Below are 17,203 nucleotides of genomic sequence, written 5' to 3' on the forward strand. Positions count from 1 at the left end.
CGGCCCCAGAGCAGCCTTCCCACACACGCCGATCGCTATGAACAGCTCAGCCGTCCGCCAGAACCCTGGAGCTGCGCCGAGGTGGCGTTAACGCGGTTTAATGGCTGTCAGCCGCCCGCTCCCGAGCAGCGACCGGCGGCCACAGCTCCCGGACAGCTGCCCCGACCCCAGGGCGGTGTCAGCCTGCCTCGGGCCCCGCCCCTCCGCCTCGGGCCCCGCCCCCCCGCCTCGGGCCCCGCCCCTCCGCCGCCAGTCACCGCGAAGGGGTCGGAGGTTACCGCGGGAAGGCGGGGTGTAGCCCAAGTCACGTGACGGTGGCAATATGGCGGCGCCGTGGTGATGGCGCCGTGGTGGCCGCTGAGGGAGGCGCGTCTCTTCCGGGTGATGGGGCCGCGGCGCGGCCGCAGGCTCTGAGCGCCGGCACCGGCCACCCCCTCCCTGCCCCGCGGCGGGGCCGCCCGCCCCACCCCGCCATGCAGCCCCCGGTCCGCGAGCAGGACGCCCGCACCAAGAGCATGTTTGTGTCGCGGGCCCTGGAGAAGATCCTGGCGGAGAAGGAGGCGAAGCGGCCCCCGCACGGACAGCTGCGGAGAGCCTGCCAGGTGGCGCTGGGTGAGTCCGCCCCGCCGGGCCGGCGGCCGCGACCCCTCCGCGGCCGGGGGGGGGAGCAGGGGTCCCCGCGGCGGGCGGGAGTCCCTGCCCGCCCGTGCTTCCGCCCCGGGTGGCGTCCGCTGCCGCGCCGGGGTGCGGGCGAGTCCCGGGCTCCCGGCTGCGCGGCTGCCGGCTGGGCCCGGCGGAGCTCCGGACTCTGGAAAGGGGAGAAAGTTCTTTCTCTAGTACGAGGCGCGCAAATGCGAGGGGAGACTCCCCGAATGTCTCTTACTAAGTTCTGGCCTCGAGGTGAAACAGAAGGGATTTGCGCTTGTCACTTTAGAACCAATTTTGAGAAAAGTAATGATAAACTTTTCAGCTAGGAAGCAGGCTGCTTAAGGCCCTCGGCTCACGGAGTCTCCCACCTTCCAGGGCTAGTCATCTTCCGACATCCTACCTCTAGCTCACGGTTGGACTGGCTCAAGGCTGTTAGCAGTGCAGCCAGAGACGTGCAATGTCTGGTGTCTTCCAGAACTGAAAATACTTTTTGGGAAGTTGGTGGACTGGTCCTGAAATCTCCTGCCAGTACAGACTGATGATATAGGTCTCTGTGTTGAAGTTCTGAAAACATAAGTCATGAAGGGGAAAAAATAAGCTGGACAAAGCACTGTAGTTCTTACAGTTGTAATTCTTTGTGGCCTTGATTATGCTGCAAAGGTGACATATCTGTTACAGTTTTGGTTGCTTTGCACAGGCATTTTTCTTCTAATTATGGGACGTTTACTGTATCCAGAACAGAAGAAAAGACAGGTTGAGTAGATAAGGAAACTGGGCAGATGCAAGTTCTGTCAAATGGACTGCAAAAGCAAGCTTGAAAAATAGCCATCGTTTTTATCTTCCTTCTCACACCTTCAACAAATTTGCAGGAGCTAGTTGTAGTGATGGTATATCCAGAGAAGGGTAATCAGATAGAAGGACATTTTTTATTATTATTTGAACTTGACGTTTTGAGCAATAGTATAACGTGTGCCTCAGCGGTTTGAAACTGCTTTTCCAGCTTACTTCCTTTTCTGGTTTCTTTCCTAAGTCCCCCAACATGCACCCAGCCTGTTTACAGGACTGGGAACCTGTTTTGCTGCTGTGCAAATGTATTAGAGGACAAGAAAGGGAACTTTCTTGAAAGATTACTAGCGAAGGTCTTTATGTTTACTGACATGTCAAAGATTCTGGTTTTGGGAGACGGGTACTGTGTGATAGCCACCTATTAGCGTTTGTAGGCTGGATTATAACTGTTCTATGTCTGTGTATTTTAAGGTGCAGTACATTTGAGGTTAGTTAATGGTTGTAATGATAGACTTTTTTTGCTAATCTTGCTTGGAAAAAAGTCCATGTGCTTTCCTGGACTAAAGCAGAGGTCAGCATGAAAAGATAACCTTCTGTTGCCCAACCATCCTGCCCTAGCAGGGCCTTGATTACTGTACTAAAGGATCTCTGTTATATTTGGTGAATGTTGCTGCATCATTTTAAGTTGCCAACGTGAATGTGGTTTCTTTTCATTACGTATGATTTTTTTTCCCCCAAACTTCATTCTGTTTAAGTTAAGCTCTCTTTTACACAAATGAAAAAATCAGTTTTATTAAGTTTAATTAAGTAATACTCTTATTTAATATAATGTACAAGCTTCAATTTCAAAAGTGTTTGCTTAATTATCAAGCCCTGTGCAATAGTAAATATGCTAGGAAATGTGGGAAGAATGTTTATTGCAGTCTGAGGAATTCAGGCCAAACTTTGTAATATACACAAACTGTTATGGGTGAGAGAAGTTTCAGTGTTTTTAATAATAGTAATAAAGTCCAGTTAACTCTGAGTAAAAGTAATTCAGTTTGAGAGAAATGTAAAGTTAACTTTATGGAACTGGTAATAGCTGTTGTCTTTTTTTTTTTCTTTTCTCCGTGTTGTATTTCAAATAATCCCTTTCCACCTCTTATGAAATTCCATTTGCTGTGCCATCTTAATTATACAATGGTCTTTCTAATGGATCCTTGAGGTATTGTACCATTTATAAACTGGTCAACACAGGCACAGGTAATGTATAAATGGTATCTGCTCTTGGTACTAGAAAAGTCTGTGATGCATCCTTTTTCTAAATAGAGAGAATTCTAGAACTACCTAATATAAATTATTCTGCAGCTATTTCTACAATTTCTGCTGTAGTGTTACTGCAGTAGTGTTTCTGTTAATTATATATGCTTTAAATTTTTTGTTTGCTGAGACACAGGAATATATTTCTAACTGTGGGAATGATACTTTTTGTTTTCTTTTATGTGAGTTCTGTATTATTTTGAAGGTGTTCAACTCGTGAGAACTGAAGTAAATTACTGCTGAAAATTGCAGTCATTCTTATGTAGGAAATATGGGTGTTCTTTCATGCTAGTTTTAAACTGTTCTTACCCTTTCTTCTCTTCCCTTCTTGGTAATATACCTTTCACTAGACTAATACTGTGCGGTTTTGGACTGCAAAATACCTTCGTGACTTTGTGGAAATGAGAAGTGTCATGGGCTCAAATTTGACATAAACACAAGAAAGGTGGAAGAAAAGGAACAAAACCAGTTTCCACTAGTGTGTGTGGTTTTTTTTTTTCCTTCTGTCCACCGCTCCTTTGAAATATACAGTGTTAATGTTGAGTAAGCAGAGTTTGAATAGATTCCTTCATTCAGTCTCTTGCTTCATCAGTAGGTGTAACGGTTGTATCCTGTGCGCTTAGTGCCAGGAAGTCCCAGGAGAGACTGGGAGAAGTAGAGTTTTAAACAGAGAAGCTGTTCTGCTCTGCTTTGGAGAACAGTGTTTTTAAGAAAACTAGTTTTCAACAGACAGCCAGTGTATTGTATATAAATAGTTGCTTAATAAGCATTTAGGTGGAGCTCTAGGCACACATGGTTCTTAGTAAATCTCCTGAAATAAGCTCTATCCTGAAAAATTCAGTGGAACACAGGCAGTATGTATCACAGCAGTTCATATTGGTCTAATGCTAATTGTGCACCTGGGTCTCTCATACCAACCATTATTCTTGCCCTGTTAGGACTGTTTTTTAATGACATACTGTGCGTCCAACCCAGTTATGTGACCTTCTTTGATTGCCTAGGCACCTCCACATACGTGTCTTCGAGCTTTGTAAACAACAGAATTTCTTTGGTTAGCTTGTTAATGAGTTAAAAAAAAAATCTCTTAAACCATGCTTTCGATTAGGAATACAGCTGTGTGTTTAAGAAGTTTCTGGCTGTAAAGGACAGATGTCTAAAATGAGTTTATATTTGTTAGTTTAGTAGCCTCTTGGCTAGCATATTTTGAGAATGCTGGGGCAAAGAGGAGATAGTTTTGTTTCATTGTGGGAGCGTTTTCTAAAGGGTTCTCTGTAGATCAATAGAATCAATAAACGCAGGGTGTTGGGTTATTTGATTTAAGTTTAAGGCATCCTGGAATTCGGCAATGCAGTAGACTTTGCTGGGTTGGGGGGAGTGATGCTTTCACTGGTGCTCCGTAGTTTGCATTGGTACTGCTGTCTGGTGTTCTGACAAGCTGTGGAAAGACTTTGCTTGTGTCCTTGTGCTAACATGAGCTATGCCATTTTCTGCACAGAAACTAGTTTGCTTCCACTGAGACAAACTTGACTGTACATGAACATAGGATGCATCTAATTGCAGGCAGGCAATTATTTCCTCCATTTTAACATACAGTTTTCAATACTAAGCAAACTTAAACCATCTGTCTAATATAGAAAGGTAGTTACTCTCAGCATGAGCCTCTTTCTGCTTTTGCTGTGGCTAGGAGAAGAAATTCTGGAAGAAATTGTGCTGCAAGGCCTTGTGTGTTACTCCAGTTGTGTTGCCTGGTTGGAACGCTAAAAGGCTTGCGTTGAGTGGGCAGCACGTGTAGTGCCTGGAGTTGAAGGTGTTTCTAACTGAAGTAGGTGTGGTGTATGCCTGTGCGTTCTGGCCTTGAAAGTAGCAGGTAGCTCTACTACCAAAAGCACCAAGTGAGGGGTCAGTGTTGTGCTGTGATGACCAGCTGTTGACCAAAATTCAGACAGTGTTCCGTAGCTGAGGAAGGGAATTGAGCTGTGCCCCTTAGCTCTATGACTGGGAGAGTGGCAGTAGGTTTCTGGAAGCTGGCTGTGCCTGGTCAAGGCTTGGCAACAAGCTTCAGTTAGGCAACAATTTCTGTTTCACTTGCTTTTGGTGGTCAGACCACCAAATGAGCGCTACAAATGGTGAAGATTTCCAAACTGCTTTGATGCAATCAGTAACAGAGGCATGTCTGTAACTTGGTTTTGTCCTTTTATTTATTCTTTTCCACCAGCATTATTTATTAAAATACTCTTGTGGCGCAGATGTTTTTATATGGCTGTAGAAAAACCTTTGTATAATAAAATTGTGGGGAACTTGGTTAGGCCTTGGTTAGAATTTTTTTTTTTTTTTAAATTTACGGAGTGTATCTGAGAGTGAAATTGCCATTGCTCTAATATGGGATGCTATTATTAGATATTTTTCCAATGCAAGATCTAATATAACTATGAGTAAAGATGGGCATGATCATGACTCCTTAAGGCTAAAATCTTTGAGGTTTTGGTTCAAAACTTTTTGCTATTCTGCTTTGCTCATAAACAGTATGGGGGGGGAAGTGATCTCTTTGAAAGAAAAAGAAACTATTTCAGGAGCATATAGGTATTTGGAAAAAAATAGCCTTACTTGGTTACACCCTGAATGTGGAGGTGAGCACTTCTGTAACAGAGAATAGTATATCCTAACAATGAAACCTTGTTTTTCTTGTGTGGTATTACATTTTACAAAATAACCTCTTTATTTTCTTGGGTGAACTCATTGCTGTAATATTCCTACAGTAGTTTGAGGGATTTTTTTTAACAAATAACTTAATTTTTAGGTGAGGAATTTTGATTTTGGACCCCTTCTCCCCTTTCCAAAGGACTTCCCCAACAAGCCCTCCCTGTCCACCTCCCACAAAATAGAATGACAGAAAGAAGGTGGTGTGCATGACCTTCAGCTTGCTTTCTTGCCAGCAGCTGGGTGCAGTGGGAAGAAAGATGCCAAAATTGAACTGGATGAACTGAGACATGTTTTGAGTATTAGGATGGCCAGACTAGTGGATACTGAACAGGTTTCAGTTTCAGCTCAAAGATCACAGAATTTAAGCTTGTCCACAGCTTCTGAAGTGGAAGCTGCTGAGAGGAGTGGGAAGTGGGTAAGTGCACAAACAGGAAAACTCACATTCACTGAGCTACATGTATCAAATATGGATTTTTTTTTTAATTTTTTTTTTTTACTGTGTCTCTGATGATACTCGCTTTATTGATGTGCCAATGCGGGGGGGAAAATTGCAGCAACTATTTTATCGGTAAAATAGCTTTCTGTTTCATGTGCTGTAGAAATATCTGTGAGTATTCAACAGGTGTCTAGTCTGTCTTGACCAAAACATTATCAAATCAAGGAAGCCTTTTATTTCCAAACCAGACAAATTACATTTTTAGTGCAAGGAGGACCACTTTGCTAACTCGTGCAGTCTTTCTGCTTTGAAAAATAAACTTAGTTCAGAGAATGTTGAGTTTTTGCAGTTGTTAAAAAAAAAAAAAAAAAAAACCCAACAAAACCTGTAAACCCTAGTTCTACAATGTTTCTGAAATACAGCATTAATTGTGGTATAGCTAGACACCCTGGCGTCCTGCTGTACTTGGGATTCTGGCTGTAGCTACAACATGCCTTTCTCTGCCGAGACCTGGAGGCAGGACTAAGCATTCAGAACAAGTAACGCTACCCAGAACACTGTGTTTTAAGGAACCGGTTCCCGTAGGTGACAGGAATACACTGTTCTAATAATAAGGGAGATTGAAATAGGGACGCAATAAATTGGTGGGTCTTTTAGTGTGTATTAATCTCAGTAGCTCTGTGGATCATAATACAATGTTAAAGATGGGGAAATTGATAAAATCAAGAGGACTGAATTCAAATTTTGCTGAATTGAGCTTCTGACTAGCCATCTTGTTGATAGACCAGCAGAATACTGGAGTGAAGAACACGGTGATCCAAGAAGTGATACTGTGTTAGGATTTACATTGACTGTCTGTCTGGCGTGAGAAACCTTGGTTATTTCTTATGGACAGTCTTCATTCTGACTCCCCTTACCAGTTGAAGCCTGAAGTATTAGGGGTGACAATGCTGGGTCTGCGCTGTCGCAGAGCTGCAAAGTTACTCCTAATTCTGAAATCCTGGGCACTATGGGCCTATGTGCTCGGCATGGCTCGGCTCGTTGCCTTGCCACTGGCTTGAGTGATACTGGCCAGTGAAAATTGTCTCTCCTTTAAAGTTATTGGGCATGGTAGTTTGTGTGATGGACTTGATTAGAAAATGGTGGGCTTCTGAACAGAGCTGCGATTATTGTGGGCCTGTGACTCCTCAGTTTTACTGTTGTCTATTCCTTTGTTGACTGTAGGGTGGATAAAGTTTCTTCAGTTCTTGTTATATCATTTGTTGCTACTGGATGTCGTACTGCTTCTTTCTTGACTGTTGACCATGTTGCCTTTCATTAATGAGAGTATGGCAGACAAGTCCCAGTTCTGAACGTAGTTCATCACTCACAACTTGTAGTGATACAGGTTTCCTCTGCATTTTGCTTCCAAAATAGGCATACTCTGCAAGGATTAGTTCTTGTAACATTCATTGAACAACAGGACTGTGCAAAAACCTGTAATATGTGTTGGTTGGGTTGCAGTCCCTGTTCATTAGTGTGTTTTGTGTATTGATGCTTCTGAGACAGAAGAAATTATTGAGGTTGACAGACAGCACCGAAATACTCAGAACTCTGAAAATCTAATCCCAAACAATGGTGCCTCTCCAGTGTTGTGGATAAGTATTGAGTAAATGAGCCGTTTCTGACAATTTTGCAATTGAAACAAGTTTTGTAGGCATGGTAATTTGCAGGCACATGAGAGAGAGCGGGAGGGACAGCATTCCACATGGTGTCACAAATGATTGTAACTGTGCAGCCTTACTGTGCGTGCTGGTTTTGGTATTTTTTATCACTGTTCACACTGTGCACTTGTGCTGTGTCTGGTGTAGTGCAGTTCTGGTCTATATTGTGTGTCATGGTAATACATTAGAAATCCTGAAAAAGCCATGCTAGGATCTTCGGCATTTGCTGCTGAATACAAAAGAAATGAGAAATAAACTTTTTTCCCCTGTATTATTGTAAGTTTCCTAAAAGTGTAATTAAAAAAAAAAAAAGCTCCACTGGCAAAATGACAGCATGCATTTATGACTTCTTATCTCTTGGGAGTTTGTTTGTTCAGCTGATGTCATATTGTGAGATTTAACGAAAACAGGCTGTCTGGCATTGCAGTAAACCAGGAGGTCATATGCATTGAACTAATGGGTTATGTAGTGGCTTGAAGACTTCTGCAGACCTGAGCTCTGTAGGATGTAGACTTACTCTTGAATAAAAATTGCATGCTATATCTGTGTTTTCTGAAGACATCTTTTCTTAAGAATGTTTGGAAAAAATACGTTTTTCGTGTAGTAATTGAGAAGTATGCCTTCTAATAAGTGGTGTAACTGTCTCTGTGATCTCTGAAGATGTTATAGGAAAAGAATAGCAAATACTGAAGTGTAAGACTTCTGATTTGAGACGGCTTTGCTTTGTTATGTTTCCCTTATTTATGTTACTGATAACTTGAGTTTGGTGTTAAACGCTTTGAATTTTTTTCTTTCTTCCAGATGAAATAAAAACAGAGCTGGAAAGGCAAAGGTAAATTATTAATTGCTGTAAACTATGCGTGAAAACAACAAGTAGAATAATTTGATAGCAGAAATGTATGATTGTATTTATGTTACAGCGATGAGTTTTGAATAGCCAGTTACACACCTTTCTGCCCAAAATACATGGCCCATGTGTTCGAATTAAACAATGTTTATGGTTATAGGTAGTTAAGCCATAACTGCCTCTGAATTTCACTATGAAAACATTGCAAACCTTCTGAAAGGTGCTAGTTTTTCAGTTCCTTTTATTTGGCTTAATATAGCCTGATAGGAAATCACAAAGAGCAGTAGGTATCCTATGTCTGACAGTATATGACCTTAACTACATCGATCAAGAACACCAATGTAAGTATTACTTAAATCCAAATTTTAGATAGATTTGTCATTTAAGTTGTGTAGGAGCTCCCCAGTATTTCAGGTAGTGGGACAGTGTTGGAGTGTAGAAAGGGGAGAATTAAATTGACAAATATTTGAAAAAGATCAGATGCAATATAAGTAAATGTGTTTTTTGTCTGATTTTTAAAGAAAACTGAGCTTCCTTTTAGAAAGTATGTGCGAGAGAAACTTGAATTACATTTGTATGCTGCTATGCACTGTTCAGCTTTAAATTTAGAAAAGGAGGAAGTGTAGTTTGCTGTGATATGCATGTTTAGAAAAATTAATAACTCTTCTTATCTGACCTAGAGAAGGCACTGCTGCTCCCCCAAAAGCAAACTTCATTGAAGCAGATAAATATTTCCTTCCATTTGAACTGGCCTGCCAGTCAAAGTCTCCACGTATTGTCAGTACTTCGCTGGATTGTTTACAGGTAAGTATTCTGTTTAAACTTGGACAGAGTGAAATGGAGAAGCATGCAGTTACAAAAATCTTGTGTGCTGTTGGTATTCTTAGAGTGAAGAAGTAATACTGTCCTGAGTTACATACAGCTGTGCAGAACCCACTGTGGCTACCTAGATGCATAAACCATGCAAAAGAAGTTATTATCAGGCTTGGCTGAAAGTGCGTCTTGTCAAAGTCAGAAATGTGCATGTGGTGTTTCATAGTGAAGCGAGCCTTTATTGAAACTCATGAATGGTTACAATATTCCATAAAGATATTTAATGTATTGTGCTCTCAAAGGAATATTTACCATAGTGTTTCTTGTAGTGTTGATATGATGGGAGGTCAGACTCTGGAATCTTGCTACTTTGTTCCTCCTTAGATTCTTGCAGAAAAAACGAATGCAACTTAAGGGCAGAACCTTTCAGTTGTGAAGAGGTGCAAAGACTGATGTTAAAAAATTTTGTCTGGTTACGGTAGGAAGAAATGATCTGGGTGGAAAAATCTTGTGTATCATTTACCAAGTCTGTTTTGTCTAGATGTGTGAACAGTCCAAGTGTTTGGTAGTCACACTATTGATGGAGTTAAATTTTTGTGTTAAAACGGTTAAGTGGGGTATGCTGTCTAAAACCCCGTCTTTATGATGTTCTTAACTGTATTGTACTTAACAGTATATGGCTGTCTAACCTGCATTCTTCCTACCTAGAAACTCATTGCATATGGACATATCACTGGCAATGCTCCAGACAGTGGAGCTCCTGGAAAAAGACTGATTGATCGAATAGTTGAAACCATTTGCAATTGCTTTCAGGGTCCTCAAACAGATGAAGGAGTACAACTGCAGATAATTAAGGTATTTTATTTGGTTCATTTTGGTGCAATATAAATTTGCTTTCTCTGTCTTTGATTTTGTAACTGAAAAAAATTTAATCAAAGCACTATTTAAGGCCCAGTTTCTCCATTTCTTACACTGTTGGATGTGTCATTGAATTTAGGGAGGCTGTAACCAGATCAGACTTGGTGAAGCAGAACATGAGGGAATAGTTTATAAATGTTTGTCCTTCTTTTTGGGATGAGCCATGGCCTGGATACTTTATCTTGCAGACAGCTTGATGTTCATCTTCTAGAGTAGTAATGCCCGCATTCATTAGGGCCATGAATTGCTGAAGGCAGTGTAGCTGTGATGCAGTATCATGGCCTGCTGCTCTAGCCTGTCTGCTCTCATGTCCATTTTTCCAGAGATATCTGCAGTATATGTTCTCAACAAGGCATGGTAGTACCAGTGGTATGTGTTGTGGTTCTGAAATCTACTTGGGCTAATGTACCTGAGGTTAGAAGTTGGTGATCCTTCTAGTAATCTAATTTGGTAGCAGTCTAGACCAATTGGCACTTTCACAGAAATTTAGCCATAGGATATAATCGTAACTGTTTCGCTTGGAGGTAGAATATCTCCCTCAGTGGAAAACTAGTTGTGATAAAACACTTGAACAGCTTGGGAGAGGACAGAGATGTGTGGAAGTTCTGTTAAACTTACTTTGATTTGAAATGTCATTTCAGAGAACTACAAGTTCCTTATGAAGTCTGATAAACAGATATGTGTTTCATAACAAACCCACTGATTGTTATGGAAGACCTGTATGAAGTATATTGCTGCCTTCTTGCTTAGATTTCATTTTTACTGTGTTATGGACTCTTTCAGGCTCTCCTCACTGCAGTAACATCTCCATATATAGAAATTCATGAAGGAACAATTCTTCAGACTGTTAGAACCTGTTACAACATCTATCTGGCCAGTAAAAATCTTATTAATCAGACAACTGCCAAAGCTACTCTTACGCAGATGTTAAATGTCATTTTTACGCGGATGGAAAATCAAGCTGTATGTAACTATTACTTTTGCTCCATCTGAAATGTTTAAGCCTGACAAATGAACAGAAAACTTTTTAAAATTATTATTTTTAATGGGTCTGTCATTGTAGTTGGATATCTATTGATTTGTAGTTTTAAAACCTGTCAAATTCTGCACTGAAGTATACTGACTGATTAAAAATAAAATACAAGGCTTACTGCTGATGGCAAGGTTTCACATGGTAGTTTCTGCCAAATGGCTTTTTATAAACAAATGATCGGATGCTTTTAAAATAATCTTGAAGTGCATCTTTTTAATTTGACGGGTCAAGTGATTATATTTTCACTGTTTCTTTCTTGTTAACATGTGAATTTATAAAGGAACATCAGTCATCATAGACATCTGTTTTCCCTTATGTTTTGTGCCTTAGATTAACTTTTTCATATTGTATTTTTCAAGATACAGGAATCCAGAGAAGTAGAAAAAATGAATCAGCAAAAAACCCAGTCTCCTGCAGTTCAAGTGATGACCAGATCTCCGAAGACTGGTCAGTTAAAGCACAGCTTTCAGGAAGGCAAACCCACTGCTCCCGAAAGTGTGGAATTAACGAATGGTGAACCTGAGGGGACAGAAAACGGAGACATGAAGTTGGAGCAGGATCTGACTCTTTCAGCATCAGGTGAACAAGAATAGGTTGTCAGTTGCTTTCAGTTACGATGTTTCTATTGGAAAATGCTCTTCTAGGCTATTTTGGGGAGAAGTGGCTGGGGTTATTAGCTCAAATCATGCTTGCATTTTCTCGGTAGTTATTCAGAGTATACAGGCCATCCTTAGCTTGTGTCTACAACATTATAACCATTGAAGTAAAGCTCATGTTTTCCCTAGAATTCTGGTAAAACTATATATAATTTTAGGTATGTAGAATTGTAATGGAATTTGATGTGATTAAGTTGATAAAGGGGCAGGAAAGGGTACAGGGGGAGTGACAATCAATTTGAGGTATTTTTGTGGTAAAAATTATATGTATCATGAAGACCTTATCATAAGCATATACTGCATCCAAATTAGGAACATAGGATACTCCGAAGCTGAAGCTTTGTAACGGTTGATAAATACGAATGACGAAAGTCACTGCATCAAAAACATCACTGCTTTGATTTAAAAAGTGGAAATAACATCACTGAATATTTTGTATGACATCTTGGAAATGGCTTTAGAGGAGAACTACTAAAGAAAATCTATATCTTTTAACCCTTCTGCCTCTGTTATGTTTGTCCTTTTAATTATCTTCCTAAACAAAAGTGCTAAATACAAAATTATCTCTGTTTCATTAGAGGAAACAACTGATGGAGGAAAGGAAATGGTTAAAGGCATCTTGGAAGATGTGGTCAAGTCAGCTGTGAAAGGTAGCAAAATCTTCTAAAGTAAAATAGGTGCATGTGTATTGCCAGACTTTTATTGCCGTGATTTATAAAAGTGTGGAAGTTATTTTTGTTACTAAGTATCTGTCAAGAACACCTGTAAGAACAGGTGTTTGTCTCACAATATTCTTTTGCTGGTAACTGAGAAACTCTAGTTTACCAGTGCTGCTTCTGTCCCACTTGGTTGTAGAGCTTTGCAAGGTCATGTGATAAAAAAGCTCAATGGGTGATTTTAATCAGTTTTCCTTTTTCCTCTCTAGTGGCTGAAGAAAAGCAGGTAACAGAAACAGTTAAGGCTATACCTGCATTAGAGGCTGCAGATACTGCTTTTTCTGGCTCAAGTAGTGAAAATGTACAAACAAATGGGATTCCAGATGATGGGCAGTCTGTTTCATCCACTGATAATCTGGTAAATAACTTCACTGGATGCTAATGTATATTTAGGAAATGAGAAATGTTTTTTTATCATGACAGCTAATACAGTGGGATTTGGGGGAGAGAAGGGGCAGAAGCTTTAATGCATGTGTCCTGCTCAGGTTCAAAAAGGAACTGCAGCAACCACAATTGAAGTAGATACTGAAAACAACAGTTCTAAGATTGATTATGTTCACTGTATTTTAATACAGGATGGAGGTGGAGGGGAAGAGTTGGTCAACATGTGTGAAAAAGATCCAGATCACTTGTAGTCCTGTTTAGGTTTAGTTTAAACTTTGCCAAATGTACCCTTTTTTTAATCTGTAGCTCAGTCTCATGGGAGCTATGGAATCTTTGTAATTGCTCTGTTTCTTTGTCTCACTGAGGATCTAATGTTGTGTTTGTTGCTCTCAAGGAAACAGACGTGTCTGGACATCAAGCTGCTGCCAAATTTTCCCATGTTCTGCAAAAGGATGCCTTCCTTGTATTCAGGTCATTGTGCAAGCTGTCCATGAAACCACTTGGTGATGGACCACCAGATCCCAAGTAATGAGACTGTATTTATTACGCTGTCCTCTTCAGGTAGCTTTTGGAGACGGTTCAGTAGCTTCTGTGTGGTAAAGCAGTTATTCAAAATTCAGCTGTCAGGCCCTTGTTTCAGTTAGCTTGATGAATGTAGGATTGCAACTTGCTTCAAGCTATTAAAAAATCAATACTTGAGGGCTTTTTTTGTGGAACGGGCTTGTTAATCTTACCAAGTGGTCTTGACTAGACTATTTGTGGAGCTTTTGATGGGGGAGTGGGGGAATGCTTCATAGTAGCACCTATTAACCTAGTCTAAGATGTTCATACTCCTGGAAAATATCCAAATTAAATGGCAGATGTTGTCCAGTATCACCTGCAGACTGATTTCCACCCTTCCTGCTCCCTGCCTTAAAATGAATTCATATAGCACTTGTTTCTTCTTGACATGGAAGAAATGCTGTAGTGCTCATGTTGAATACAAGTATGAATTCAGAAATACGATTAAAATATATTTAATGTTGATTTTTTTTTTCTAGATCCCATGAATTGCGTTCTAAGATTGTGTCTCTCCAGCTGCTTCTCTCGGTCCTGCAGAATGCTGGTCCAGTTTTCAGGACACATGAAATGTTCATCAATGCAATCAAGCAATATCTTTGTGTAGCATTATCTAAAAATGGAGTCTCTTCTGTTCCTGATGTATTTGAGCTCTCTCTTGCCATCTTTCTTACACTGCTTTCGAATTTTAAGACCCATTTGAAAATGCAGATTGAGGTGAGAGACTTTTTATCTATCATGTGATGCTCTAGTTCTCAAAGAAAAATACTACAATGATAAAAGGACAGCTGGAACTTAGAAGTTAATGTCTTAGTTTTGCTTACTAAACTAGTATATTACTGCTGTATTCAAATTCTAATATGCGTGAGATGATACTCTTCAAGAGAAATTACTGCATAGAAATGAATTTGTACATTTGACATTGTTCTAATAAGTTTCAGATCATCAAGTCCTTTACCTCATTTATTTTGCAGGTGTTCTTCAAAGAGATCTTCCTGAATATTTTAGAGACTTCTTCAAGCTCCTTTGAACACAAATGGATGGTGATTCAGACTTTAACTAGGATTTGTGCAGGTATTTTCATTGTTGTAAAAAGCAGTCCCTTCTTCTGGCAGCAGATGAAAATTATTTTGAAGACAAATGACACATACAATGTTTAAGCGTGAAAAACTGAATTTGATCCCGTAGTGCATAGGTTAAATGTCTGGATTCATCCCCATTGCCTGCTCCAACTGTCTGATTCCTTTTAAAAATGCTATTACACTGAATCCTAATACTCACACTTTCTTTTACTTTCAAGATGCCCAGTGTGTAGTGGATATTTATGTTAATTATGACTGTGATTTAAACGCTGCCAATATATTTGAGCGCCTTGTGAATGATTTGTCCAAAATCGCACAGGGACGAAGTGGGCATGAGTTGGGAATGACACCTTTACAGGTAAGAACAACAGCTTTGAAGATAAGGTACTATTTTTTCATAGATGGTGCTGTCTCTGCATTGTTATTGATACTTCCAGTGGTTCATGTTGTCTGTAACCTACTGATGTTACTTACTTTTTGTTAGTTAGCTAATTTGCAGTTGGGTACTAAAGCAGTACAGTCAATTTACTTGTTGATTTTGTTGCATATTTGCATTGTGACCTTAGGCTTGTTCTGGGCTTATTTGTTGGGCTGCCTTGGGAGAGAGAATCAAATGAGCCACCTTCTGCCTTACTCGGACAACTTTCCTTCTGGGGCTTATGAACCAGCTGTAGATTCATCTTTTGTGTTTGCTTTGCACAAACTTTTATGTGGTATCTCACCACAAGTGTTTTGTTTTTAAAACTATACTTTCCCCATGCTTAGAGGGAGGGTGGAGTATAGACTGCTTTCAGAAAGAGCAAATATTTCTGCCATGGGCCTTGTCCTACAGCACTGTTCTTCTAGCTCAGCCTAATGGCTTTCAGGGCTGAAGTGAACTTGGTGCCGATGTTGGTCTTGGAACTGAGTGCACCTCACACCTTTGATTAGAATTGTCTTAATGCTTGCTTGATTATTCTGCCCCCGCCCCTGTGGTCCTTTGACCAGAAAATGGAAGTAAAAACCAAGAGACCTTTGTTTCAGATTTTGAATAGAACTGTTTACTGTACAGCTAAGTAGTGAGATGCTTGTCTTGCTTTGGAGAGATCTGATACTATAGAGACTTACTGGATGGGCATAATCATTCATACAACAAAGGGGCTGCATTTAGGATTTGGTGTATATTGCCCATTGGTTGTGCTCATCAGTTGTCAATAGACCATCTGCTTAAAGCAGCTGTAGGGTATTCCAGTGTCAGCCTGGTTGCTGTTGTCCCTGATGTATCCAACCTGCATAGTCAGAGGTCAGAAACCTTGTACAACCAATAGGTTTCCCCCTAACTGACAAACTTTCGAAGGTTTGAATGGTGTGATGTAATGCCTTCTAAAAACGTGAGGATATACATATATTTTGGCTTGGGGTTTTTTGTGATTTTTTTTTTTTTTTTTTTTTTTTTTTAAGGAGCTCAGCCTGAGGAAAAAAGGACTTGAATGTTTGGTTTCTATTTTAAAATGTATGGTAGAATGGAGCAAAGACCTTTATGTGAACCCCAATCATCAGGCTAGCTTGGGTAAGATTGTTTCCTTATGTAGACATGAATTTGTTTAGTAAGTTTGTCCTTATGTTTATTCAGTGTTCAGAAGTTACGCAGAAGTGTGGATGCTATGTTTTTACATAATGATTTGTTTACACAAATGCAGTATTTTGCAAACAATTGTTAATGCTGTTGAAGTAACAGACTCTCCAAATGTCTGGGTCAAAGAACCAGGTTCTGTTTAAAAGCTCTAGCCAGGCCATTGTCTACACTATAAAAGCTGGCTGATGTAGAACAAGACATGTGACAAATCTTGCAGTTACCAAGTTGAAGTGCAGTATTTTATTAGAGCTGCTGCTGCTCTTCTGGCTTTTGTTGAATTTTTTTAGAATTGCATCAGTATAACATCTTCATGTAGTGTAAGCTGCCAAAAAGTGTACGTGATAGAATATTGACTCATATATGTTTCAACTATAAAGTTTTATAACTAAAAGCTTTTGACTGAACAGGATAACTTAATTCTTGCCCTGTTTATAAATAGGTTCATATAAACCATCTGAACAGGAAATGGCTGAAGGTAAATTCCTTGAGAGTGGAGGGAGACGGAGTAGTGTCAGTTCCTTGGACTCTACTGTGTCATCAGGAGTTGGAAGTGTGGGGACCCAGACTGCTGTCCCAGATGATCCTGAACAATTTGAAGTCATCAAGCAACAAAAGGAAATAATTGAACATGGAATAGAACTGTAAGTCCAGTATGACAGGAAAATAAAAGTTCAGTAGTAGAAGATCTATGTGTACAACCATATTGTTTCTCGTGAGCTTACACAGGCAAGCCGACAAACTTGTAGGGACACTTACAAATTGATCTTAATGCTGAAGACTCTTGCCTGCTGTTGTCAAGCGCTAATGCCAGAGCCTATTGTAGTTAAAATGAATTCAGTAAAATCTTGGGTGGAGTGCAGGGTAGTTTCACAGCTTTCATTTCGGCTGGTTCAGCTGCACAAGAGAGGAAAGTATGTGTATACCTAGGAAGAAATTGATTTGAGCAGGCAGGCTTGATGTTGTATTACAGCTCTTAGACCATTTGTTGTCTCTTATTGAAATAGTTTGG

The 17,203-nt window shown here is 40.2% G+C and overlaps 1 protein-coding gene across 1 annotated transcript in view; it reads left to right on the plus strand.

Annotated features, from left to right (window-relative positions):
- Positions 1–304: 304 nt before the first annotated feature.
- The window catches only part of ARFGEF2 (ARF guanine nucleotide exchange factor 2), a 39,029-nt gene continuing 22,130 nt past the window's right edge, over positions 305–17,203 (plus strand). The window contains exons 1-14 of the mRNA XM_075439044.1: positions 305–612; positions 8,374–8,404; positions 9,100–9,223; positions 9,941–10,087; positions 10,934–11,113; positions 11,543–11,762; positions 12,418–12,489; positions 12,765–12,913; positions 13,334–13,464; positions 13,980–14,214; positions 14,472–14,571; positions 14,798–14,937; positions 16,020–16,128; positions 16,634–16,835. Of these exons, the coding sequence (XP_075295159.1) occupies positions 474–612; positions 8,374–8,404; positions 9,100–9,223; positions 9,941–10,087; positions 10,934–11,113; positions 11,543–11,762; positions 12,418–12,489; positions 12,765–12,913; positions 13,334–13,464; positions 13,980–14,214; positions 14,472–14,571; positions 14,798–14,937; positions 16,020–16,128; positions 16,634–16,835 (1,979 nt within the window). The 5' untranslated portion in view covers positions 305–473. The remainder of the gene's footprint in view (positions 613–8,373; positions 8,405–9,099; positions 9,224–9,940; positions 10,088–10,933; positions 11,114–11,542; positions 11,763–12,417; positions 12,490–12,764; positions 12,914–13,333; positions 13,465–13,979; positions 14,215–14,471; positions 14,572–14,797; positions 14,938–16,019; positions 16,129–16,633; positions 16,836–17,203) is intronic.

The sequence above is a fragment of the Opisthocomus hoazin genome, chromosome 18 (genome assembly GCF_030867145.1).
Source record: "Opisthocomus hoazin isolate bOpiHoa1 chromosome 18, bOpiHoa1.hap1, whole genome shotgun sequence".
Lineage (NCBI taxonomy): Eukaryota > Metazoa > Chordata > Aves > Opisthocomiformes > Opisthocomidae > Opisthocomus > Opisthocomus hoazin.